Here is a 24,257-nt window from a genome sequence, read left to right as displayed (position 1 = left end):
TAGATTTTCACGACACTTTATTTACTTTTTTGGTTTGGGAAATTATGTGAACATTTACTAAACATAGGCCTAGGATTCTGAAATATAACAATCAAAATTCCTCTCCCTATCCCTTGACCCCTCCCCCCCTGTGTAGGGGTCTGAGTCTATTGTCTCAAAGAGGCTCTGCGAATGAGTTTTCCTGGGTTTCCCACACTCTCTCCATTGACTGCTTTCCTTTCAATGGAACAACAGAAGTGTGTCTTATTACTCATCACATTAGCTATGCAGTTGAGTCAAGTCCCAGACAAAGAAGGATACTTACTCTGTCTGCCCACCTGACTATGATGAGGGTATCAATAAGCTTTATTTTTATAAATCACTTAGAAAATCTACCATGTTAGCTAAATCAAGATATAGAACACCTGTAATCTACGGAACAATGCAGAAAAGATACATTTTACCAATGTAAAAATTGTTTATTTGCCTTTTGTAATGACATTGCACAAGTAAGCACTTCTGCGAAGACTAACGTGCAAACAGTGTTGGGAAAAGTATCCAATTGTCATACTTGAGTAGAAATAAAGATACTTTAATAGAAAATAACTAATGTGAAAGTCCCCCAGTTAAATACTACTTGCGTAAAAGTCTAAAAATATTTGGTTTTAAATATAGTTAAGTATCACAAGTAAATGTAATTGCTCAAATATACTTAAGTATCAAAAGTAAAAGTATGAATAATTTCAAATTCCGTACGTTAATCTGCCACGTTGTATAATGATAGGAGACAGGCGCAAGATATTAAAAAAAATCCCTAACCAAAATAGAGTACGTCATGGGGACGAAGCCCAAAACAAACACGTATATACATAACACAGGGATGTAACCCAAACAAAAGAGCGAGGTGTAAACTTATAATAAATACATGGGACGAGACCCGGAATAATAATACACAGGACGAGACCCGTAATAACAAGTGCACACTAACACGGTATGTAAACCGTAATACAATGTACAGTAAACGTAGTACAAAAGCCGATACCACAGAGCACAGGTACTTAACAAGACCAACAGACATGGAACAATAATCGACAAGGACAATGGGGAACAGAGGGCACAATAATACACATACTAATCAGGGGGAATAGGAACCAGGTGTGCGTAATGAGACAAGACAGTCCGGGGTTGGTGGTAATGTGGTAATGATCCAGCCTAGAAGGCCGGTGATGTAGACCTCTGAAGCTGGTGAACGGAATGAGCAGCAGTACCGGGGGGATCCGTGACATAATCAAACCAGACAGCACACTTTTCTAGTTTTTAAGGGTCTGAATACTTATGTAAAAGTGATATTTCAGTTTTAAACTTTTTATAAATGAGCAAAAATGGCTACAAACCAGAAAAAAACAATTTAATACATTTTAGAATAAGGCTGTAACCTAACAAAATGAATTAGAGGTCGACCGATTAATCGGAATGGCCGATTAATTAGGGCCGATTTCAAGTTTTCATAACAATCGGATATCGGTATTTTTGGACACCGATTTTGCAGATAAAAAAAAAAAAATTGTATTTATTTTTTACACCTTTATTTAATCTTTATTTAACTAGGAAAGTCAGTTAAGAACACATTCTTATTTTCAATGACGGACTAGGAACGGTGGGTTAACTGCCTCGTTCAGGGGCAGAATGACAGATTTTCACCTTGTCAGCTCGGGGGGATCAATCTTGCAACTTTACAGTTAACTAGTCCAACGCAATAACGACCTGCACTCCACAAGGAGACTGACTGCCTGTTACGCGAATGCAGTAAGCCAAGGTAAGTTTCTAGCTAGCATTAAACTTATCTTATAAAAACAATCAATCATAATCACTAGTTAACTACACATGGTTGATGATATTACTAGATATTATCTAACGTGTCCTGCGTTGCATATAATCTGACTGAGCATACAAGCATACAAGTATCTAAGTATCTGACTGAGCGGTGGTAGGCAGAAGCAGGCGCTAAACATTCATTGAACAGCACTTTCGTGCGTTTTGCCAGCAGCTCTTCGTTGTGCGTCAAGCATTGCGCTGTTTATGACTTCAAGCCTATCAACTCCCGAGATAAGGCTGGTGTAACCGAAGTGAAATGGCGCGCTAATAGTGTTTCAAACGTCACTCGCTCTGAGCCTTGGAGTGGTTGTTCCCCTTGCTCTGCATGGGTAACGCTGCTTCGAGGGTGGCTGTTGTCGTTGTGTTCCTGGTTCGAGCCCAGGGAGGAGCGAGGAGAGGGACGGAAGCTATACTGTTACACTGGCAATACTAAAGTGCCTATAAGAACATCAAATAGTCAAAGGTTAATGAAATACAAATGGTATAGAGGGAAATAGTCCTATAATTCCTATAATAACTACAACCTAAAACTTCTTACCTGGGAATATTGAAGACTAATGTTAACTTATGGCTGCATCCCGCTACCGGGATCGATATGACAGCAGCCAGTGAAAGTGCAGGGCGCCAAATTCAAACAACAGAAATCTCAAAATCAAAAAAACATACATGTGTTTTATATCATTTTAAAGGTAATCTTGTTGTTAATCCCACCAAAGTGTCCGATTTCAAATATGCTTTTCAGCGAAAGCACTACAAACGATTATGTTAGGTCACCACCAAACCACAATAAGCACAGCCATTTTTCCAGCGAAAGATAGCTTTCACAAAAAGCAGAAATAGAGATAAAATGAATCACTAACCTTTGATTATCTTCATCAGATGACACTCATAGGACTTCATGTTACACAATACATGCATGTTTTGTTTGATAAAGTTCATATTTATAACAAAAAATCTGAGTTTACATTGGCGCGTTACATTCACTAGTTCCAAAAACATCAAGTGATTTTGCAGAGAGCCACATCGTTTCAACAGAAATACTCATCATAAATGTAGATGATAATACAAGTTATACACATGGAATTATAGACATATCTCTCCTTAATGCAACCGCTGTGTCAGATTTCAAAAAAACTTTACGGAAAAAGCAAATCATGTAATAATCTGAGACGGAGCTCAGAACAATAGCCAAATTAGTCGCCATGTTGGGGTCAACAGAAACCAGAAAATACATGATAAATGTTTCCTTACCTTTAATGAACTTCATCAGAATGCAGTCCTAGGAATCCCAGGTCCACAATAAATGCTTGATTTGTTCGATAATGTCCGTTATTTATTTTCAATTAGCTACTTTGGTTAGCGCGTTAGCGGTAAACAATTCCAAAGTCACAAAGCGCATCCACTATAACGTGACGAAATGTCCAAAAGTTCCGTAACAGTCAGTAGAAACATGTCAAACGATGTACTGAATCAATCTTTAGAATGTTGTTAACATACATCTTGATTAACGTTCCAACCGGAGAATTAGATTGACTTCAGAAGAGCGGTGGAACGGAGGTCCTCCTCATGTGAAGGCGCGTGTTCAATGCGTGGTCACCTCATGGCAGTGATGACTAATTCCTGTCTCCTTCGGCCCCCCTTCACATTAGTCATCAGACAAAGTTCTATTGACTGTTGACATCTAGTGGAAGCCGTAGGAAGTGAAAACTCATCAATATCTCGTTGTAATTTCAATGAGAGCTTGGTTGAAAATCTGCCACCTCAGAAACAATTCAAACAGGAAGTGGAACTTCTCAGGTTTTTGCCTGCCATATGAGTTTTGTTATACTCACAGACATAATTCAAACAGTTTTAGAAACTTCAGAGTGTTTTCTATCCAATACGAATATTGGAATAATCGAATAATATGCATATATTAGCAACTGGGACTGAGGAGCAGGCAGTTTACTATGGGCACCTCTGTACACCTTTCATCCAAGCTACTCAATACTGCCCCTGCAGCCATAAGAAGTTAAAAGGAACCACCAGCGTTCATATGTTCTCATGTTCTGAGCAAGGAACTTAAACGTTAGCCATCTTACATGGCACATATTGCACTTTTACTTTCTCCTCCACCACTTTGTTTTTGCATTATTTAAACCAAATTGAACATGTTTCATTATTTATTTGAGGCTAAATTGATTTTATTGATGTATTATATTAAGTTAAAATAAGTGTTCATTCAGTATTGTTGTAATTGTCATTATTACAAATACATACAAATACATTTTTATTTTTATTATAAAAGCCGATTAATCGGTATCGGCTTTTTTGGTCCTCCAATAATCGGTATCGGCGTTTGAAAAATCATAATCGGTCGACCTCTAGTCTGAATACTTTTCAAAGGCACTGTATTTGAATATAATATAAATATAATATAATATAAAAATATTTGAAATCATTACATTTACATTTTAGTCATTTAGCAGACGCTCTTATCCAGAGCGACTTACATTTTATTACATTTTACATACTGAGACAAGGATATCCCTACCGGCCAAACCCTCCCTAACCCAGGCCAAATATGCCAATTGTGCGTCGCCCCACGGACCTCCCGGTTGCGGCCGGCTGCGACAGAGCCTGGGCGCGAACCCAGCCCAGCCTGGGCGCGAACCCAGAGACTCTGGTGGCGCAGCTAGCACTGCAATGCAGTGCCCTAGACCACTGCGCCACCCGGGAGGCCCCGGGTCAAATCATGTATTAGTAAGCTATTATTTGAAAATACTTTTAATACTTCCAGTAGTAGGTGATTTCGGCCACATTATTTGAAAATACTCAAATACACAGAAAGTACGTATTTAAATAACAAATAATCAAATACACATATATTTGAAGTTGGAACCTAGGTTTGCTAGTGATACATATCTCATACCTCTAAACCCTCAACTAAATTAATTAACACAGAATATTACATACAGTGCCTTCAGTATTCACACCCCTTGACTTGTTCCAAATGTTGCTGTGTTACAGCCTGAGATTTGTGTCACTGGCCTACACACAATACCCCATAATGTCAAAGTTGAATTATGTTTTTAGAAATGTTGACTAATTAATAAAAAATAAAAAGCTGAAATGTCTTGATTCAATAAGTATTCGACACATTTGTTATGGCAAGCCGTAACAAATAAATTCAGGAGTAAAAATGTGCTTAACAAGTCACATCTTAAGTTGCATGGACTCACTTTGTGCAATACTAGTGTTTAATGTGATTTTTGAAAGACTACCTCATCTCTGTACCCCACATATACAATTATCGGTAAGGTTTCCTAGTCGAGCAGTTAATTTCAAACACATATTCATCCACAAAGACCAGGAACGTTTTCCCAATGCCTCGCAAAGAAGGGAACCTATTGGTAGATGGGTTAAAAAAAGACATTGAATATCCCTTTGAGCATGGTGAAGTTATTAATTACACTTTGGATGGTGTATCAATACACCCAGTCACTACAAAGATACAGGCGTCCTTCATAACTCAGGTGTCAGAGAAACCGCACAGAGATTTCATCATGAGGCAATGGTGACTTTAAAACAGTTACAGAGTTTAATGACTGTGATAGTAGAAAACTGAGGATGGATCAATAACATTGTAGTTACTCAACAATACTAACCAAAATGACAGAGTGAAAAGAAAGAAGCCTGTATAGAATTCAAGTATTTCAAAACATGCATCCTGTTAGCAATAAGGCACTAATGTAAAATTGCAAATAATGCAGCAAAGAAATTATCTTGATGTCCTGAATACAAAGCATTATGTTTGGGGGCAAACACAACACATCACATCTTCATATTTTAAAGCATGGTGTTGGCTTCATCATGTTATGGGTATGCTTGTCATCGGCAACGACTAGGGAGTGTTTTTGGGGATAAAAAGAAACGGAATAGAGCTAAGTACAGGCAAAATTCTAGAGGAAAACCTGGTTCAGTCTCCTTTCCAACAGACACTAGGAGAAAAATTCACCTTTCAGCAGGACAATAACCTTAAACACAAGTCCAAATATACACTGGAGATGCTTACCAAGATGACATTGAATGTTTCTGAGTGGCTTGGTTACAGTTTGACTTAAATCGTCTTGAAAATCTATGGTAAGACTTAAATGGCTGTCTAGCAATGATCAACAACCAACTTCACAGAGCTGGAAGAAGTTTAAGAATAATAATGTGCAAATATAGTACAATTCAGGTGTGCAAAGCTCTTAGAGACTTACCCAGAAAGACTCACATCTGAAATCGCTGACAAAGGTGATTCTAACATGTATTGACTCAGGGGTGTGAATACTTATGTAAAAAAAAAAAGAGATATTTATTTATTTAATTAAAAAAATATTTTTTGAACATTTCTAAAAACATGTATTCCCTTTGTCATTATAGGGTATTGTGTGTAGATGGTTGAAAAAATATATATATTTAATCAATTTTGAATTCAGTCTTTAACACAACAAAATGTAGAAAAAGTCAAGGGGTATGAATACTTTCTGAAGGTACTGTAACTACTGGATAATCATATATTTATTGATGACGTTCATAAGCCATTGCATCTTTCTTTCCTTGGATCTAAGATTTTAGGATGTCAAATGATCAGTACTTGGACTCTAACGCAAAATATAGGATTTTGAAAAAAAACACACAAACCATCAGATACATTTAATGATTTCTTTTATTTTTCATATAGAATAGTTTTCCTTAATTTTGTGATTAAACATTCCTACAATTTCTTGAAAACATCTTCAAGACACATCATATAAAATCTCCATAGAAGCAACTGCAAACAAATGCATCTCTTACAGATACATATGTCAATATGATGTGAGCATTTCAGTGCTGTAACATTGGTAGTGCATCACAAAAAAACTGGCTTGAATATCAAGCAAATCAATTAAAGATTTGTAAGTCATAAACAAGAAAATATTATCTGAAATTCCTTCACAGAAGGATAGTGTTGCATAATTCAAGAATTTAAACATTCTTTGTGCGCTTTCTCACCCAATGTGGGTAATAAATAGACTATAATGGGTCAATGATGAATAATAATTCAATACAAATCTTCAAAGAAGATAAATTCACTCAAAAACATCAAAAATATTATGAAATTAATTGTTCCTTTGTAGTTGTTTTGCATTTTCTGAACAATGCAGATTATAAACTATCTTTAGCAGATTGAGGAATTTCGTCTTAAATAGTAAGAATAACTTAACATGATACTCATGTTACATGAAAAGGAAAAGTGATGATATTTCCTCACAGAGGAAAATAAAAAAGGTCATATCAATATGAACTTCCATTGGGAAGGCTTTTTCACATATTCAAGAAAAAACTATAAACACAATCAAAACATAACTTTTAAATGTCCTGCATAAGCAGAAGATTATGTCTCTTTACATTGTCATTACTGTCCACAACATTAATGTAAGACCAACGTGGTCCATTATGTTTGTCTCAGAGTGGAGCTCCGGTCTGTAGGACTCTACCAGGGCCTCCAGAGGGCACTGTTGACTGGACTCTGCTCTTTGCTTACGCTGTGCTGGGGTGGGGGACTCAGCTGAGACAGGTCACTCTCCCTTCTGTTCTTATCAGAGGATGGCTGAAGTATCTGCAAGTGGCTCAGCAGTCTTCTCTGGGATGTGTCTTCACCTCATCCTTGGACAGGAAGTGCACAATCTCTTGGACACTCCTGGAGTAACCCTGATTGACAGGTGCTTAGCATGAGGAGTACCTCACAGGCTGGTACTGTTGTTGTCGTATCAGGAAGCAAACTGTCAGCTCCAGGATGCCTGATTTCTCCATCTTGAAGTCTATGATCTCTGAATAACTTTTCCACCACTGGCTTTCTTAGCTGCAAGAAGAGAAGAGGAGAGTCATTAATAACCTTATTCTGATATATGGCATTATTGAAACAAATAATCCATCCACCAAAGTAAATAAATGTCCTTGAATTTGAATCTTCAATTTACCTTGTTGGTCAGAGTCAGGTGCTCCTTAGAGTAGATCATGGCTGAAGTGATTGTAGGTGCCATGGCTGGATCTCTGTGCTGGATCTCTGTGCTGTAGAAGTCTCTGTGTAGAAAGTGAATCTGATTTCTACTGGCTTCATCTCTCCTATATATAGTCCCAAATCTGCATATGAAAGTGTGTGTCTTGTGCTTGTTGGAGTTTCTCACAGTCTGTAGCCAATGGGTGAGCTTGGGAAGACAATAAGGAATGTGGAGCTGCCACATGCTCAGTATTCTTATTGCTGGGGGACAATGGTCACGTCTCAGGGGAACAGATGGAGGGGTGATGGAGAGTAACTCACAGAGCGCTGTGTGACTCTGGGAAAATGGTGACCCCCGGATCTTGGGACCAATGACACTGACAGAGCACACGCTCATCATCACAATTTACAATTGACTCAAATACTTTTCAATAAAATTCCTAATAATTTTAGGTTTTTGCATTTTAGATAATTATTACTGTCCTGACATTGTAAAAATTCCATCCAATGTGAAGCACTTTGAATGGGTTCAAATACCTGCTCATATAGCCTAATTAGTCTAATTCAATAACTTATTTCCACTATTATAACTGCCATGTTGTTTAGCTGTTCAGATGATTCAGAAAATATAAATTTTATACTGATATAAATAAATATACTGATTTATAAGGTAATACTATTATTTACAAAACATAACCTCAGTTTTCAGGCTTGTAAATTGTTGCTCATTCACTTCCTGAAGTGTGCCTATTCCCCCACTGAGACTCACAGGTGCTGGTGGGACTGATGAATGACCATGAACTGTCTCTGCTCTCTAGAGCTTTCCCACACTGCCCATTGCGATAGCTTCAAATAAACAATAGAAGTGTGCATTGTTTAATGCTAATGAATCTCTACACAAGCCGTTTCCAACATGCCCTTGGGATTAAAGCTCATGAGTACAATATTTCTCAATGAGGAAATAGACAAACACAAACATTTTGACTAGAGGTAAATATTGTCACATGAGTTGTTGGAACATTCGTCACATTCACCACTGCATCAAAAAAGTGGTGTCAATCTCATTTACGACTAATGAGAAACAATGGAAGACAGTGGAAATGTTTACTTTACTTAATTGCATTTTAGTTTTAGAGGGACATTGCACTTAATCAACATTACTGTAGAAGTGCACGTATTAGCCAGCCGACTAATTTTCATCATAGAATTTGGAATGTAACTATGAAACAGTTCACAAATCAATGCTTCGCTTCATTCTCGTCGCCAAACCCACTGGCTACAGGTTATCTACACGTCTCTGCTAGGTAAAGCCCCGCCTTATCGCAGCTCACTGGTCACCATAGCAGCACCCACTCGTAGCACGCGCTCCAGGAGGTATATCTCACTGGTCACCCCCAAATCCAATTCCTCCTTTGGTCGTCTTTCCTTCCAGTTCTCTGCTGCCAATGACTGGAACGAACTGCAAAAATCTCTGAAGCTGGAGACTCATATCTCCCTCACTAGCTTTAAGCACCAGCTGTCAGAGCAGCTCACAGATCACTGCACCTGTACATAGCCCATCTGTAAACAGCCCATCTATCTACCTACCTCATCCCCATACTGTATTTATTTTATTATTTATATTGCTCCTTTGCACCCCAGTATCTCTACTTGCACATTCATCTTCTGCACATCTACCATTCCAGTGTTTAATTGCTATATTGTAATTAATTCACCACCATGGCCTATTTTATTGCCTTAACTCCCTTATCTTACCTCATTTGCACTCACTGTATATAGACTTTTTGTTTCCCTTTGTTCTACTGTATTATTGACTGTATGTTTTGTTTATTCCATGTGTAACTCTGTGTTGTTGTATGTGTCAAATTGCTATGCTTTATCTTGGCCAGGTCGCAGTTGCAAATGAGAACTTGTTCTCAACTAGCCTACCTGGTTAAATAAAGGTGAAATTATTTATTTATTTTTAATTAAAAAATAATGAAAGTATTTTTTAAATAAAGCGTTTCACATGTTCGCTTTCAAAGGATAAATTAAGAGAGCCATCTCAGAATTTAAATATAAAGAAACTATTGAGAATATTAATTGATGGCTGAAAGAGCATGAGGAATGCATTTGGAATGTATTGGGAACCCCAACAACATCTATTCAAACCCCTCCTGCCATGCAGTGGGTCTTTGTGATAGCAGACACACTTATATTGTGTGTCAGGGCTCAGCAGACTGCATGCAGAAGTGTGGGAAGCCGTGTGTCTCTGTGGCTCCCAGCTCCAGAGAGAAGAGGGCGTGTGACTGGGGCACACTCAGCTTTGTGCAGGGAGCCAGCTGTGCTGTGAAACGCAGAGAAGGGAAGTGTGCTGCCTGGGGCTTCTGGGAAACCTGCGCCTGTAGACAGACAGACAGGTCATCATCACCTCAGAGCTGCAGCACTCTGATGGAGTCACATTACCTGGAAGGTCGTCTGATACAGATGGACAAGTGTGAAAGGACTCCAATCTGATCAGTACTGTCACTGTCTCAAACAGCTTTCAGTAAAAGTTACAACATTATGAGTAGCCTACCAGTGTTTTAAAGGTATGTATCATCTCACACATATGTAAGTTGTGGGATCAATGCCTGTGTCTTTGATCCCAACATTTAGCAGCAGATCTGGGGGGCACCACTTTCCCTGATTCACACAGCGCTCTGAGAGTCACTCCATCACCCACCACCCCTCCACCTGTTCCCCTGAGACGTGACCATTGTCCCCCAGCAATATGAACACTGAGCATGTGGCAGCTCCACATTCCTTATTGTCCTCCCAAGCTCACCCATTGGCTACAGACTGTGAGAAACTCCAACAAGCCCAAGACACACACTTTCATATGCAGATTTGGGACTATATATAGGAGAGATGAAGCCAGTAGAAATAACTCTACACAGAGACCTCCACAGCACAGGGATCCAGCCATGGGGCCTACAATCACTTCAGCAATGATCTACTATAAGGAGCACCTGACTGACCAAAAAGGTCAATTGAAGATTCAAATTCAAGGACCATTATTCAGTTTGATTAGATTTATTATTTGCTTCAATAATACCATATTCCAGAACAACACTTTTAATGACACTCCTCCTCTTCTCACAACTAAGAAAGCCAGTGGTGGAGAAGTTACGCAGAGATAGTATCAACAGCAGCATTGAGAAGCTCAAGTCTCTCCTGGGTCCAGAGATCCTCAATCAGCAGCACAACTTCAAGCTGGAGAAAGCAGACATCCTGGAAATTAGTTTGCTTCCTGAGAGGACGGCAACACATCCAGCGAGTGAGTTCCTCCTCATGCTCAGCACCTGTCAATCAGGGTTACTCCAGATGTCTCCAAGAGATTTTGCACTTCTTGTCCAAGGATGAGGTGAAGACACATTCCAGAGAAGACTGCTGAGCCACTTCCAGAGCCTGCAGCCATCCTGTGATAAGAACAGAAGTGAGAGTGACCTGCCTCAGGCAACAGCAAAGAGAAGAGTCCAGTCAGCAGAGAAAACCTATGGATCACGTTGGTCTAAGAATAATGGTATCATTGTCATGGACATGAATGAGAATAGGAAGAGATCTTCTTTATCTTCTACTCATGCAGGAGTTTCTAAAAGTCTTGCTCTGATTGAGACTGTTCATTTCAGTTTTACTGAATAAGTTTCTCAGAAAATGATCCATACTATGAAAACTAAATTTTTGTAGTGTGATGGTATTATATAATGAATAACCTTTATTTTTTCTAAAGTGTGTTGATTATGTTGAATGGTGATTCATGAGCAACATCAACTTTAAAAGTCCTCTATGAGGACTTTTATGCAAACTTTTGGGGATTGTCTAATGATCTGTTTTAAGGTCAAATCTTAGAGAATAAGCAATTGTTTCCACTACATTTGTGTACTGATATAGTTTTATTTACATTGTATTGAGCATCTTATGTGAAACATGTATTAGTTATCTATTTGATAATGATGGACCTAAGCTACAGCATCACTGTTCCTCCATGATGATTATTTACCCAAGCTGGGTATTATACCTGTAATCATCACTCTGTGATAAGCAATACTCTGATTTAAGAACAAACTTGTCAATTTTATTTTATGATGTTTTGTGATATGATAAAACATGATAAAACATTACCCGAATGTGCCTATTGCAGATTGATGAAAACTGTCTCCAAACTCTTGTTGATTTTCAACAATCCAGTGTGTCTTTTTTAAAGACAGTAAATGTAGCCTATATCCCCCATACTATTGCCTGGCAGCCCATACTCTGTCAGAGTAAGACTTGGAGATTTTTCCATGTTCTGTTTGTGATGTTTAATCACTTTGCACAATGTGTCTCATTGAGTAAATTTTTTATAAATTCAAATTAAATACTTTTTCTTGTTCTTTACTTAGTTACATTTTCTCATCTTTACTATGACAGCCTATATTTCAGTTCAATAATGTGTAGGCTTAGGCCTAAAAGTGAAATGATTACAAATTACAGTGGTGGGAAAAAGTATTTAATTGTCATACTAGAGTACATGTAAAAAGTCAAAGTAAATGCAAATTCCTTATATTAAGCAAATATTATCTGCACGATTCTTAAAAAAAAAAAGTATTTACAGACCGATAGGGCACACTCCAATACTCAGACATAATTTACAAATGCAGTATTTGTGTTTAGTAAGTCTGCCAGATCAGACGCAGTAGGGATGACAAAGCGTTATATTAATACGTGAATGGATTGCACCATACTGCTGTCCTATCTGAGCATTCGAAATATAACAAGTTTTTGGGTGTCAGTGAAAATGTATGGGAGTAAAAAGTACATATTTTCTTTAGGAATTTATGTCAAAATAAAAGTTGTCAAAATATAAAATAGTAAAGTACAGATATCCCAAAAATAGTAATTAAAAGTATTTGTACTTACTTACTGTACACCACTGTGTGCTGAAGGTTTACGATGATATAATAATGATTTTTGTTGCTCATCAAATGTGTACCAAATAGTTTCACAAGTGTTCACCATGTGTAGGCCTACAGAAAATATCACAGAAGACCAGAGATTTCCTAAAGCAAATATCACAGAAGTTCAGGGCCATGTTCAGTTGCCAAACGTTATTGAATGTTGCAGATAGAAATGCCATGGATAGAGCCAATGTGATTCCTTATTCTACACTTATTCTACACTTATTCTACAGGCATCTGAATGTTCCAAAACGTTGCGTCCCGCTATACGCAGGATAGGCAACTGTGTCATCGACTGACAAATTGCTATAACATATTATGTGGTTAGCTAATACTTAAAATGCCTATCTAGGCGTTGTATGATCTGGTATGCGTCAGCAAACGCCTGGGCAGAGTAATGTGCCCATTGGTTGATGCATGCAACGTCTGAGCAGAGGAACACGACCAATGAGGCGATTTGATTAATCTGGGCCCGGCGCCCGGTTAGGGACTGTGAAAGTTGAATGCATTCGTTTTGGAAGCTGGCTAAATCCCGGGAGTGAGCCAGGTGTCCTAGTGGAGTAATGAGTGGGATTCTATTTTTTAACATGCAAACGTGATTTTTTTTTAAATATAAACGCTTTATCTACCTTCCCAATGAAAACTAGTTTGAAAAATCAAACATGTTTTATGGTAAAGAGATGTACGTTTCTGGACGGAGCACTATCTATTGTGCTGACGCATCACAGCGGATATTCGGATTTTGCGTCACCCTGTCACTCAACCATTTTAACTTTTTTGCTATTTTTAAATAGGGACATAAAACTAAAACTTTTCAACTGAGGGGTCTAAGAACCATTTTGCCGCCTGGTGGAGCCGGGCCATGGACGATGCACCATGCTGCCTTGTTAACAACATGACCGAGCTGTAGTCAAGTGGGTCATATCAGCCAGGCTACGAGCGGCGCAGAATAGCATTCGATTGAGATAGGCGCTCATCCTGCCCGTTCTCGTCACAGGCTATAGTCAGTGCCCTGCTCCTCAGCATAATCGAATCCGCCCAATGTCTACTTCCAAGATGGCGGCGGGATGTGAAAGAGTGGACAGTAGTCACAGCATGGATAAAAGCATAACTCTTCCACCCGACGAGATCTTCAGGAATTTGGAAAATGCAAAGAGGTTCGCAATAGACATAGGTAACGTTATACACTAAGTTGCATTTTTCTAGCACTACTTGAATATATTCAGTTGGCTTCTTACTTTGACTACACACACAGCCAGGCATTCACGAGAGGTTAGCAAGCAGCGACGCGTTGTCGTTCTGTCTGGCTAGCTAACACTGCAGTGTTTATATTAACTAAATTAAGTACCTGTTGCTGCGAAGTTACTTTAGCGCCACAAGCCTGCTACAGACATACATGTTATCTAGTGGCAATTAACATTTTTATGGGCCAACTTAGCTGTAGTTTTCTCAACTGTCTAGCTAGTTAAGTTAGCTAATTTTTACCACTGAGCAAAAGTGGCTGAGCTGTCAACAGTGTCTGACATGTTATTCCATGCTAACTAGGTAGCTACTACGATCAATTATCTCAAGAACAACGTTTTTTTCTCACAGGTGGATCTCTGACGAAACTCGCCTATTACTCCACTGTTCAACACAAAGTAGCGAAAGTACGGTCATTCGACCATACTGCAAAGGTAGGTGGTATACATAAACGTTGGAACACTGTCAGTACCCTCAGCCTGGCGTCAGACTAGACGCAACATAGTACATGTACAACCGGGACACCCAAAATGTGGTTACATAAGACCGATGGTTACTCAAGCGAAAGTAGGGTGGGTGGATGGGTGGCCATATAACAGGAACGTTTAGCAACCAATGTTCCCTCTAAGCTACGCACGTGCAAGCAGTTCCCCAGGGACTACCGCGCAGAAGAAACTTCAGCCACGCAGAGAAGCACGAGATTGAACTTCACTCAACTTTCTAGAGTTTGTTCCATTAGTTTACACTATTGTCGTTCCTTTACTGTGGGAATTGTGATCGAATCAACACAATATTAGCTACTTTAAATGCAACGTAACAAAACACACTATGCAAGAGATTTTGTTGTATGCAGAAGGCATTGGAGTAGGATTCTATTGCATTGACAGGCAAGACTTAGATCCGTACTCTATGCAGACCGGTAAGCCATAACCAGTCAGTGCTGCAGTAGGATCGGTGCCATTTATTTTGAACTGGACTGTTTTTACAGCATGAGCGGTCATGAGGTGATGCACTTGTTTTGTGATCAAAGCGATAGCTATTTATAGCGATGTGTGCACATTTGTTCATATCCTTTGCTAGTTAGTGAATTTTTAACAGTTATGGATAATTTGTAGTCAGCAATGGGGGAGTGATTGCTTCCTACAAGAGCACAATACGTGTGCAATTATAGACGTCTTTGAAAAGCGAGTCAGGTAAAGAGCTTTTCTTTGTCTTAAAGGGACAGTGTTGTATTTTGAGACGGATTTGAATAAGCTAAGTAGTAGTATGGGAGTAATGATGCATTTTATTTTGTTAAGTGGTTTCTTGCATCAAACAACACATTTTCAGTCACCTCCTTGTCTGAAGGACAAGTGGATAAACAGGTTCATGTCAAGCCTTGCATGTTGTTTTTTTTCAAAAGTCTCATGGAATTTAGACCTACATTGAACACCACACATTGGCTGCTACTGTAGGCTGAATGATAGAACAGCTATTTCCATGTTAAAATGTTATGGGATGCATTTTCTTTATTGTTTTTGATGGTAGGCCTACATTATGATCAAATAGCCACGGTAGCGTTCTTGGTCACTGTTATAACTGTACCTTAAAGCTCAGTACAGCCTAAGATGTTCACAGCAATCGCTCGCCAGAAGTTGCACAGAATTTTCACAACGTTCAATTTGGTGCTCAGCAGACCTGAAATTTACTCCGTGACAAAACAAATTAGAGGGAACATTGCGAGTTCGAATCTCATCATGGTTAACTTGAGCATTTTAGGGAATTAGAAACTTTTCAACTACTTTTTACTTTTTTGCTACTTTGTATCTACTTGGCATGTTAACTAACCCTTCCCATACCTCTAACCTTAACCCTTTAAGCTAACCCTTTCCCTAAACTTGACCCTAACCCCTAAAAGCTGCTGCATGGTCAAGCATAAATTTGCTTCAACCCTAACCCCTAGCCTAGCTAACGTTAGACAGAAAATCGTAACATATCATACGATGTTTGATGATCATCCACAAATTAATACATACCATACAAAACATAACAAATCATACTAAATGTAGTGTCTTGGATTTACGTACAGAATAATACGAAATGCTCTAAAACCAGGTTGCAGCGCTGAGGTCCAATGGAGCAGAGGACATACGGTACATAAGAGCTTGGTCTTTTCCCTGTTAGATTTGCTCAACTCCTGTGGTCAAAGATAATCGAGGAGAGGGACTGTTGATAATAATGCGCATGTATGAAATTAAGCCGCGGGAACTGGGAAATCTCAGACTTCCGACTGGGAAAAATCTTTAGAATTTTTCTAGAGCATTGACATGTAGATCACTGATGTCATGATTAGGGTTGCACATTTTGGGGAATAATCAGAGGTGGGAATATATGGGAATTAACAGAAATATATGCAAATTAATATTAATACCATTTTAAATGTAGAGATTTTTTGCATTGGCTATATTTACCATATCATATGAAGACAGAAACATAAGGTAAAAGGTTTATCATAAGTAGACATAATTGCAAATGATTAAATCCTTCCAATAGAAAAAAAATAAAATGTAGTTACGAATTGAACTTTAATTGAGTTGACTCTTCACATGGGATGATTTCACTGAACAACAAAAGGGAATATTGAATGATCCATCGCGTCTCCCAAAAACGTTTTCAACATACAGTGGGGAGAACAAGTATTTGATACACTGCCGATTTTGCAGGTTTTCCTACTTGAGGTCTGTAATTTTTATCATAGGTACACTTCAACTATGAGAGACGGAATCTAAAACAAAAATCCAGAAAATCACATTGTATGATTTTTAAGTAATTAATTTGCATTTTATTGCATGACATAAGTATTTGATACATCAGAAAAGCAGAACTTAATATTTGGTACAGAAACCTTGTTTTGCAATTACAGAGATCATACGTTTCCTGTAGTTCTTGACTAGGTTTGCACACACTGCAGCAGGGATTTTTGGCCCACTCCTCCTACAGATCTTCTCCAGATCCTTCAGGTTTCGGGCTGTCGCTGGCAATACGGAGTTTCAGCTCCCTCCAAGATTTTCTATTGGGTTCAGGTCTGGAGACTGGCTAGGCCACTCCAGGACCTTGAGATGCCTTCTACGGAGCCACTCCTTAGTTGCCATGGCTGTGTGCTTCGTGTCGTTGTCATGCTGGAAGACCCAGCCACGACCCATCTTCAATGCTCTTACTGAGGGAAGGAGGTTGTTGGCCAAGATCTCGCGATACATGGCCCCATCCATCCTCCCTCAATACGGTGCGTCGTCCTGTCCCCTTTGCAGAAAAGCATCCCCAAAGAATGATGTTTCCACCTCCATGCTTCACGGTTGAGATGGTGTTCTTGGGGTTGTACTCATACTTCTCCTTCCTCCAAACACGGCGAGTGGAGTTAGACCAAAAAGCTATATTTTTGTCTCATCAGACCCACATGACCTTCTCCCATTCCTCCTCTGGATCATCCAGATGGTCATTGGCAAACTTCAGACAGGCCTGGACATGCACTGGCTTAAGCAGGGGCCTTGCGTGCGCTGCAGGATTTTAATCCATGACGCGTAGTGTGTTCTAATGGTTTTCTTTGAGACTGTGGTCCCAGCTATCTTCAGGTCATTGACCAGGTCCTGCCGTGTAGTTCTGGGCTGATCCCTCACCTTCCTCATGATCATTGATCCCCCACGAGGTGAAATCTTGCATGGAGCCCCAGACCGAGGGTGATTGACCGTCATCTTGAACTTCTTCCATTTTCTAATAATGTCGCCAACGTTGTTTCCTTCTCACAAACTGCTTGCCTATTGTCCTGTAGCCCATCCCAGCCTTGTGCAGGTCTACAATTTTATCCCTGATGTCCTTACCCAGCTCTCTGTTCTTGGCCATGTGAGAGGTTGAAATCTGTTTGATTGAGTGTGTGGACAGGTGTCTTTATATACAGGTAACGAGTTCAAACAGGTGCAGTTAATACAGGTAATGAGTGGAGAACAGGAGGGCTTCTTAAAGAAAAACTAACAGTCTGACTAACAGGTCTGTGAGAGCCGGAATTCTTACTGGTTGGTAGGTGATCAAATACTTATGTCATGCAATAAAATGCAAATTAATTATTTAAAAATCATACAATGTGATTTTCTGGATTTTTGTTTTAGATTCCGTCTCTCACAGTTGAAGTGTACCTATGATAAAAATTACAGACCTCTACATGCTTTGTAAGTAGGAAAACCTGCAAAATCGGCAGTGTATCAAATACTTGTTCTCCCCACTGTACATCTGTAAAATGATAGTCTAGACACTAAAGCTTTGGTTGTCTTCCTCTCAGGCTTCCATGTCTTCTCTCTGGACCTCCTCAATGTCCACCTCTTGAACATCAGACTGAGGCCTCATCTTTACTGTCACTTTCCAACCTTGTTGAGGATGGCTTGTTGTCAGGCTTAAAAAGCCTCAAATTTGCCTGGATGGCCACCAATTTTTCAACCCTTGTATTGCTCAGCCTGTTGTGTGCGTTGGTGTGTGTTCCCAAACAATGACCAGTTGCGCTCTGAGGCGGCTGATGTTGGTGGAATTTGGAGGATGATGGAGGCAACAGGGGAAAGAGCCTCAGATCCACAAAGTCCCTTCCACCAGGTGGCTGATGAGATATGTTGGCACGACTGCCATATTGCATCTCCATCCCAAAGCCCTTGCTTGGAAGTGTAATTCGCCAGACTGCCAAGAACCTTGCTCTCATCTAGGCCAATGTGGCGAGACACGGTAGTGATGACACCATAGGCCTTGTTGATCTCTACACCAGACAGGATGCTCTTGTCAGCATACTTGGGTTCCAACATGTACGCTGCGGCGTGTATGGGCTTCAGGCAGAAGTCTTCACGCTTTTTGATGTATTTCAGAACTGCAGTTTCCTCTGCTTGGAGCAACAGTGAAGTGAAGTGAACAGGGCAGTATGGATTTCTTCTCTTACATCTGAAAGCAGAGTCTGAACATTAGACAGGATAGTATTGTCTCCCTCAATCCGTGCAATGGCTACTGCTATAGGTTTCAGGCTGCTTACCACTCTCTCCCAAAATAGATCATCCGGGAGGATCCTCTTGATGGGGCTGGCCATATCTGTGATATGGCCATTTCTTGGAGAGACTCTTTCCCCTCTAGGAGACTGTCAAACTTGATGACAACACCACTCCAACGGGTGTTGCTGGGCAGCTTCAACGTGGTGTTCTTATTCTTCTCACTTTGCTTGGTGAGGTAGATTGCTGCTATAACTTGATGATCCTTCATATACCTAACCATTTCCTCGGCTCTCTTTTAGAGTGTATCCATTGTTTTCAGTGCCATGATGTCCTTGAGGAGCATATTCAATGCATGATCAGCACAGTCAATGGGTGTGATGTGAGGGTAGGACTCCTCTACCTTAGACCAAGCAGCCTTCAAGTTTGCTGCATTGTCTGTCACCAGTGCAAATATCTTCTGTGGTCCGTCATTGATGACTGCCTTGAGCTCATCTGCAATGTAGAGACCGGTGTGTCTGTTGTCCCTTGTGTCTGTGCTCTTGTAGAATAATGGTTGAGGGGTGGAGATGATGTAGTTAACTATTCCTTGATCATTCAACCACCCATCAAAGATGATTGCAAGTCTGCTTTCTCTATGATTTGCTTGACCTTCACTTGAACTCTGCATCCAGCAATTGAGTAGATAAAGCATGTCTGGTTGGAGGGGTGTATGCTGGGTGAAGAACATTCAGAAATCTCTTCCAATACACATTGCCTCTGAGCATCAGAGGTTAACCAGTTACATACACAGCTCGAGCAAGACATTCATCAGCATTTCTCTACGTTCCTCCATTGAGTCAAAAAAACTTCTGATTCCAGGAGGACCATGAGCTGTTGCTATCGATAAGATGTCTGATTCATCATTTTCACCTCGAGTAGAGGGAGAATTGTCAGAGGTTGCTTGTTGTGAGCGCTGAGGGAACTTTATGCACTTGGCCAGATGATTCTGCATCTTTGTTGCATTCTTCACATATGATTTGGCACAGTATTTGCGAATATATGCAGCTTTTCCTTCTACATAAGGTGGAGTGAAATGTCTCCACACATCAGATAGTGCCCGTGGCATTTTCCTGTAAATATTAGGGGGAAAATCAAATACAATTCCATGTACAGATAATGGAATTATGTACTCCTTTGTAAGATAAATGTTTTAAAAATGAAACATGTATGGAAACAGGTGAATTAATATTCCTCAGTTAACAGGCGTGCTAAAACCCACATGACAGCAAAAATGAACTAGCAGAAATTACTAGTTAACAAAAAAAGAATGTATGTCATATAAAATATATTCACCCCACCCGGTATTGTAATCAAAACTTACCAGAAAGCATGTCGTCCTTGGCTCAGACAGTGTAGTAGTGTGGGCTCAATAGCAAGATCTTGAGAATCAGATGTACATGTGATGGGAGAGTGCACTGCACATGTGATGGAAGAATGCACTGTGCTTGCAGAGGGTTGCAATTCCATTGAATTGGGGATAGTTTGACCAAAGTATGCCACAATACCTAGAATTGCCTTGTGTATCCCACAAAAAAATATTCACTGTATAAACTAACCTTTTTTTGATGAATTTAAGCAAAATTCCCCAAATTCCATGGCTTAACTTCCCATGAAAAATATCTGGGGGAAATTCCGAAAGTCTACCAGAAATGTCCAACCCTTTGCAACCCTAGTCATGATTTGACCTCGTTCCCAGTTATCTTGAAACTACCATGACGCTCCAATAGCGCGACATCAGGCAAATTACGTTTATTGGGTGGAATCCCAAAATAAATATACCATGTGATAAAAAACATTTTGCTTGTTGGCAGGAAATTTCATTGATAAAGGTTAAGTAGAACATCTCATTCCAAAATCATGGGCATTAATATGGAGTTTGTCTCCCCTTTGCCGCTATAACAGCCTCCACTCTTCTGGGAAGGCACTCCTCTAGCTGTTGGAACATTGCTGCAGGGACTTGTTTCCATTCAGCCACGAGCATTAGTGAGGTCGGGCACTGATGTTTGACGATTTGGCCTGGCTCACAGTCAGTGTTCCAATTCATCCTAAAGGTATTTGATGGGGTTGAGGTCAGGGCTCTGTGCAGGCCAGTCAAGTTCTTCCACATCGACAAACCATTTCTGTATTGACCTCGCTTTGTGCACGGGGGAATTGTCATGCTGAAACAGGAAAGGGCCTTCCCCAACTGTTGCTTCAAAGTTGGAAGCAAGATTTCCCTTCACTGAATCTACAGGGCCAAGCCCGTACCATGAAAAAGCCCCAGGCCATTATTCCTCCTGCACCAAACCTTAGTTGGCACTATGCATTGGGGCAGGTAGTGTTTTCCTGGCATCTGCCAAACACAGATTCCTACTTCAGACTGCTAGATGGTGAAGCCTGATTCATCACTCCAGAGAACATATTTCCAGAGTCCAATGGCGGCGAGCTTTACACAAAAGCCAGCCGATGCTTGGCATTGCGCATGGTGAGCTTAGCTTGTGTGTGGCTGCTTGGCCATGGAAACCCATTTCATAAAGCTCCAGATGAACAGTTCTTGTTTTGACGTTGCTTCCAGAGGCAGTTTGGAACTTGGTAGTGAGTGTTGCAATCGAGGACAGATGATTTTTACGTGCTACACACTTCAGCACTCAGTGGTCTCATTCTGTGAGCTTGTGTGGCCTACTAATTCGCGGCTGAGCCATTGTTGCTCCTAGACATTTCTATTTCCCAATAACAACACTTACAGTTGATCGGGGCAGCTCTAGCAGGGCTTTCCTTTGTTGGAAAGGTGTCATCATATGACGGTGCCACGTTGAAAGTTACTGAGCTTTTCAGTAAGGCCATAATACTGCCAATGTTTGTCTATGGAGATTGCATGGCTGTGTGCTCAGTTTTATACGCCTGTCAGCAACGGGTTTGGCAGAAATAGTCGAATCCACAAATTTGAAGGGGTGTCCACTTGTGTGTGTATAGTGTATCTTTTATATCAGCGAGAAATTGTTTTCTAAAAAGAAAATGTTAAATTACTCTGACAGAGTTCCTCGGTGGAGTTGGGAGAAACTTCCAGAAGGACAACCATCTATGCAGCACTCCACCAATCAGGCCTTTATGGTTGAGTGGCCAGACGGAAGCCACTCCTCAGTAAAAGGCACATGATAGCCCACTTGGAGTTTGTCAAAAGACACCTAAATACTCTCAGACCATGAGAAACAAGATTATATGGTCTGATGGAACCAAGATTGATCTCTTTGGTCTGAATGCCAAGCATCATGTCTGGGGAAACCTGGCACCATCCCTACGGTGAAGCATGGTGGTGGCAGCATCACGCTGTGGGGATGTTTTTCAGTGGCAGGGACTGGGAGACTAGTCAGGATTGAGGGAAAGATTAACAGAGCAAAGTACAGAGATCCTTTTTTAGAGCACTCAGGACCTCAGACTGGGGTGAAGGTTCACCTTTCAACAGGACAACGACCCTAGGCACACAGCCAAGACAATGCAGGAGTGGCTTCAGGACATGTCTCTGAATGTCCTTGAGTGGCCCAGCCAGAGGCCGGACTTGAACCCAATCGAACATCTCTGGAGAGACCTGAAAATCGCTATGCAGCGATGCTCCCCATCCAACCTGACAGAGCTTGAGAGGATCATCAGAGAAGAATGGGAGAAACTCCCCAAATACAGGTGTGTCAAGCTTGTAACGTCATACCCAAGAAGACTCGGGGCTGTAATCGCTGCCAAAGGTGCTTCAAGAAAGTACTGAGTAAAGGTTCTGAGTACTTATGTGAAATTTCAGTTTTTGTAATACATTTGCAAAATATTCTGAACCTGTTTTTGCTTTGTCATTATGGGATATTGTGTGTAGATTGACGCGGGGGGGAAAAACAATTGAATCCATATTAGAATAAGGCTGTAGTGTTACAAAGTGGAAAAAGTCAAGGGGTCTGAATACTTTCCATATGCTGTGTAGAGTGTAAATTTATTTTCAATGCTCACGCACGCGGGCGGTGTGGTCAGTATCTTTTTATCTGAAAGATTTTTTCTCGCTGATAAAAGTTAACGGCCATATGTTTCAAAAGCAATATTGCAAGGGAGGATTATTGAGGTTTCTAAACGTTAAAACACAGCATCGGGATTGTAGATGACATGAGCCAGTCGTTGGCGACTCTAATCGCTGAAAACTTTAGGGTGAAGGTAGAATGCCTCCTAGAGTTTGAGCACTAGATACACTTGTGCTTCCTCACCAAAAGGAGGCTTTCGAGGAGTGGAGTACCATCTTCCGTATGCTACTAACGAATTGACACACCACTCGACCACTTATCGGTTTCCTGGTCACTAAGGGGGGAGGAGAGAGGACGGAGGACAGAATTTTGCCAAAATGAGAGACCCCCCCCCCCCCTTGTGTCCAGCTATTTAAGCCATTTACTCAGCAACAATAACATGAAATGTCAGTGCTCAATGAGGGGATAAAGGGATTTGCTGCCAAAGTGCTCGGCTATGAAGTGTTATTACAGTGTTTAGGCCTGGTTAACTAAGCAGACTGAACTGTGTTTCTTGTCTGAGGTCTCTGGGTCTACCTAATTAAAAAATGTGTGTGTAGCTGCAGAAACGTAAACTAATCAAGCTTGTTTTAGTTGGAGAAAAGCCAATAGGGGATTGCTTCAGTGTGGGTTTCGTGGTAGACACATGTAGGCTACCGATTCACGATCTAGGGCATCAAGAAGTAGGGATGCACGATATTACGTTTTTGGCCGATATTTTCCTTGCCAAAAAAAACGACACTGATATTAAAAATGTTTGCGGCCTTTTTAAGCRTTTAAGGGAACACTAAAATAACACATCCTAGATCTGAATGAATGAAATATTCTTATTAAATACTTTTTCCAAAACATGGTTGAATGTGCTGACAACAAAATCACACAAAAATGATCAATGGAAATCAAATTTATCAACCCATGGAAGTCTGGATTTGGAGTCACACTCAAAATTAAAGTGGAAAACCACACTACAGGCTGAGTCCAACTTTGATGTAATGTCCTTAAAACAAGTCAAAATGAGCTCAGTAGTGTGTGTGGCCTCCACGTGCCTGTATGACCTCCCTACAACGCCTGGGCATGCTCCTGATGAGGTGGCGGATGGTCTCCTGAGGGATCTCCTCCCAGACCTGGACTAAAGCATCTGCCAACTCCT

General features: G+C 40.4%; 1 protein-coding gene and 1 pseudogene across 1 annotated transcript in view; one reads left to right on the top strand and one right to left on the bottom strand.

Annotated features, from left to right (window-relative positions):
* Nucleotides 1-7,265: 7,265 nt before the first annotated feature.
* On the bottom strand, nucleotides 7,266-7,961 carry LOC111970616 (transcription factor HES-5-like; annotated as a pseudogene).
* A 5,832-nt stretch (nucleotides 7,962-13,793) lies between these two features.
* Nucleotides 13,794-24,257, top strand: part of LOC111970000 (4'-phosphopantetheine phosphatase) — a 28,708-nt gene continuing 18,244 nt past the window's right edge. The window contains exons 1-2 of the mRNA XM_023996472.2: nucleotides 13,794-13,993; nucleotides 14,413-14,495. Of these exons, the coding sequence (XP_023852240.1) occupies nucleotides 13,861-13,993; nucleotides 14,413-14,495 (216 nt within the window). The 5' untranslated portion in view covers nucleotides 13,794-13,860. The remainder of the gene's footprint in view (nucleotides 13,994-14,412; nucleotides 14,496-24,257) is intronic.

This window comes from Salvelinus sp. IW2-2015, linkage group LG11, assembly GCF_002910315.2.
Source record: "Salvelinus sp. IW2-2015 linkage group LG11, ASM291031v2, whole genome shotgun sequence".
Lineage (NCBI taxonomy): Eukaryota > Metazoa > Chordata > Actinopteri > Salmoniformes > Salmonidae > Salvelinus > Salvelinus sp. IW2-2015.
This window is presented reverse-complemented; position numbering and strand designations above follow the sequence as displayed.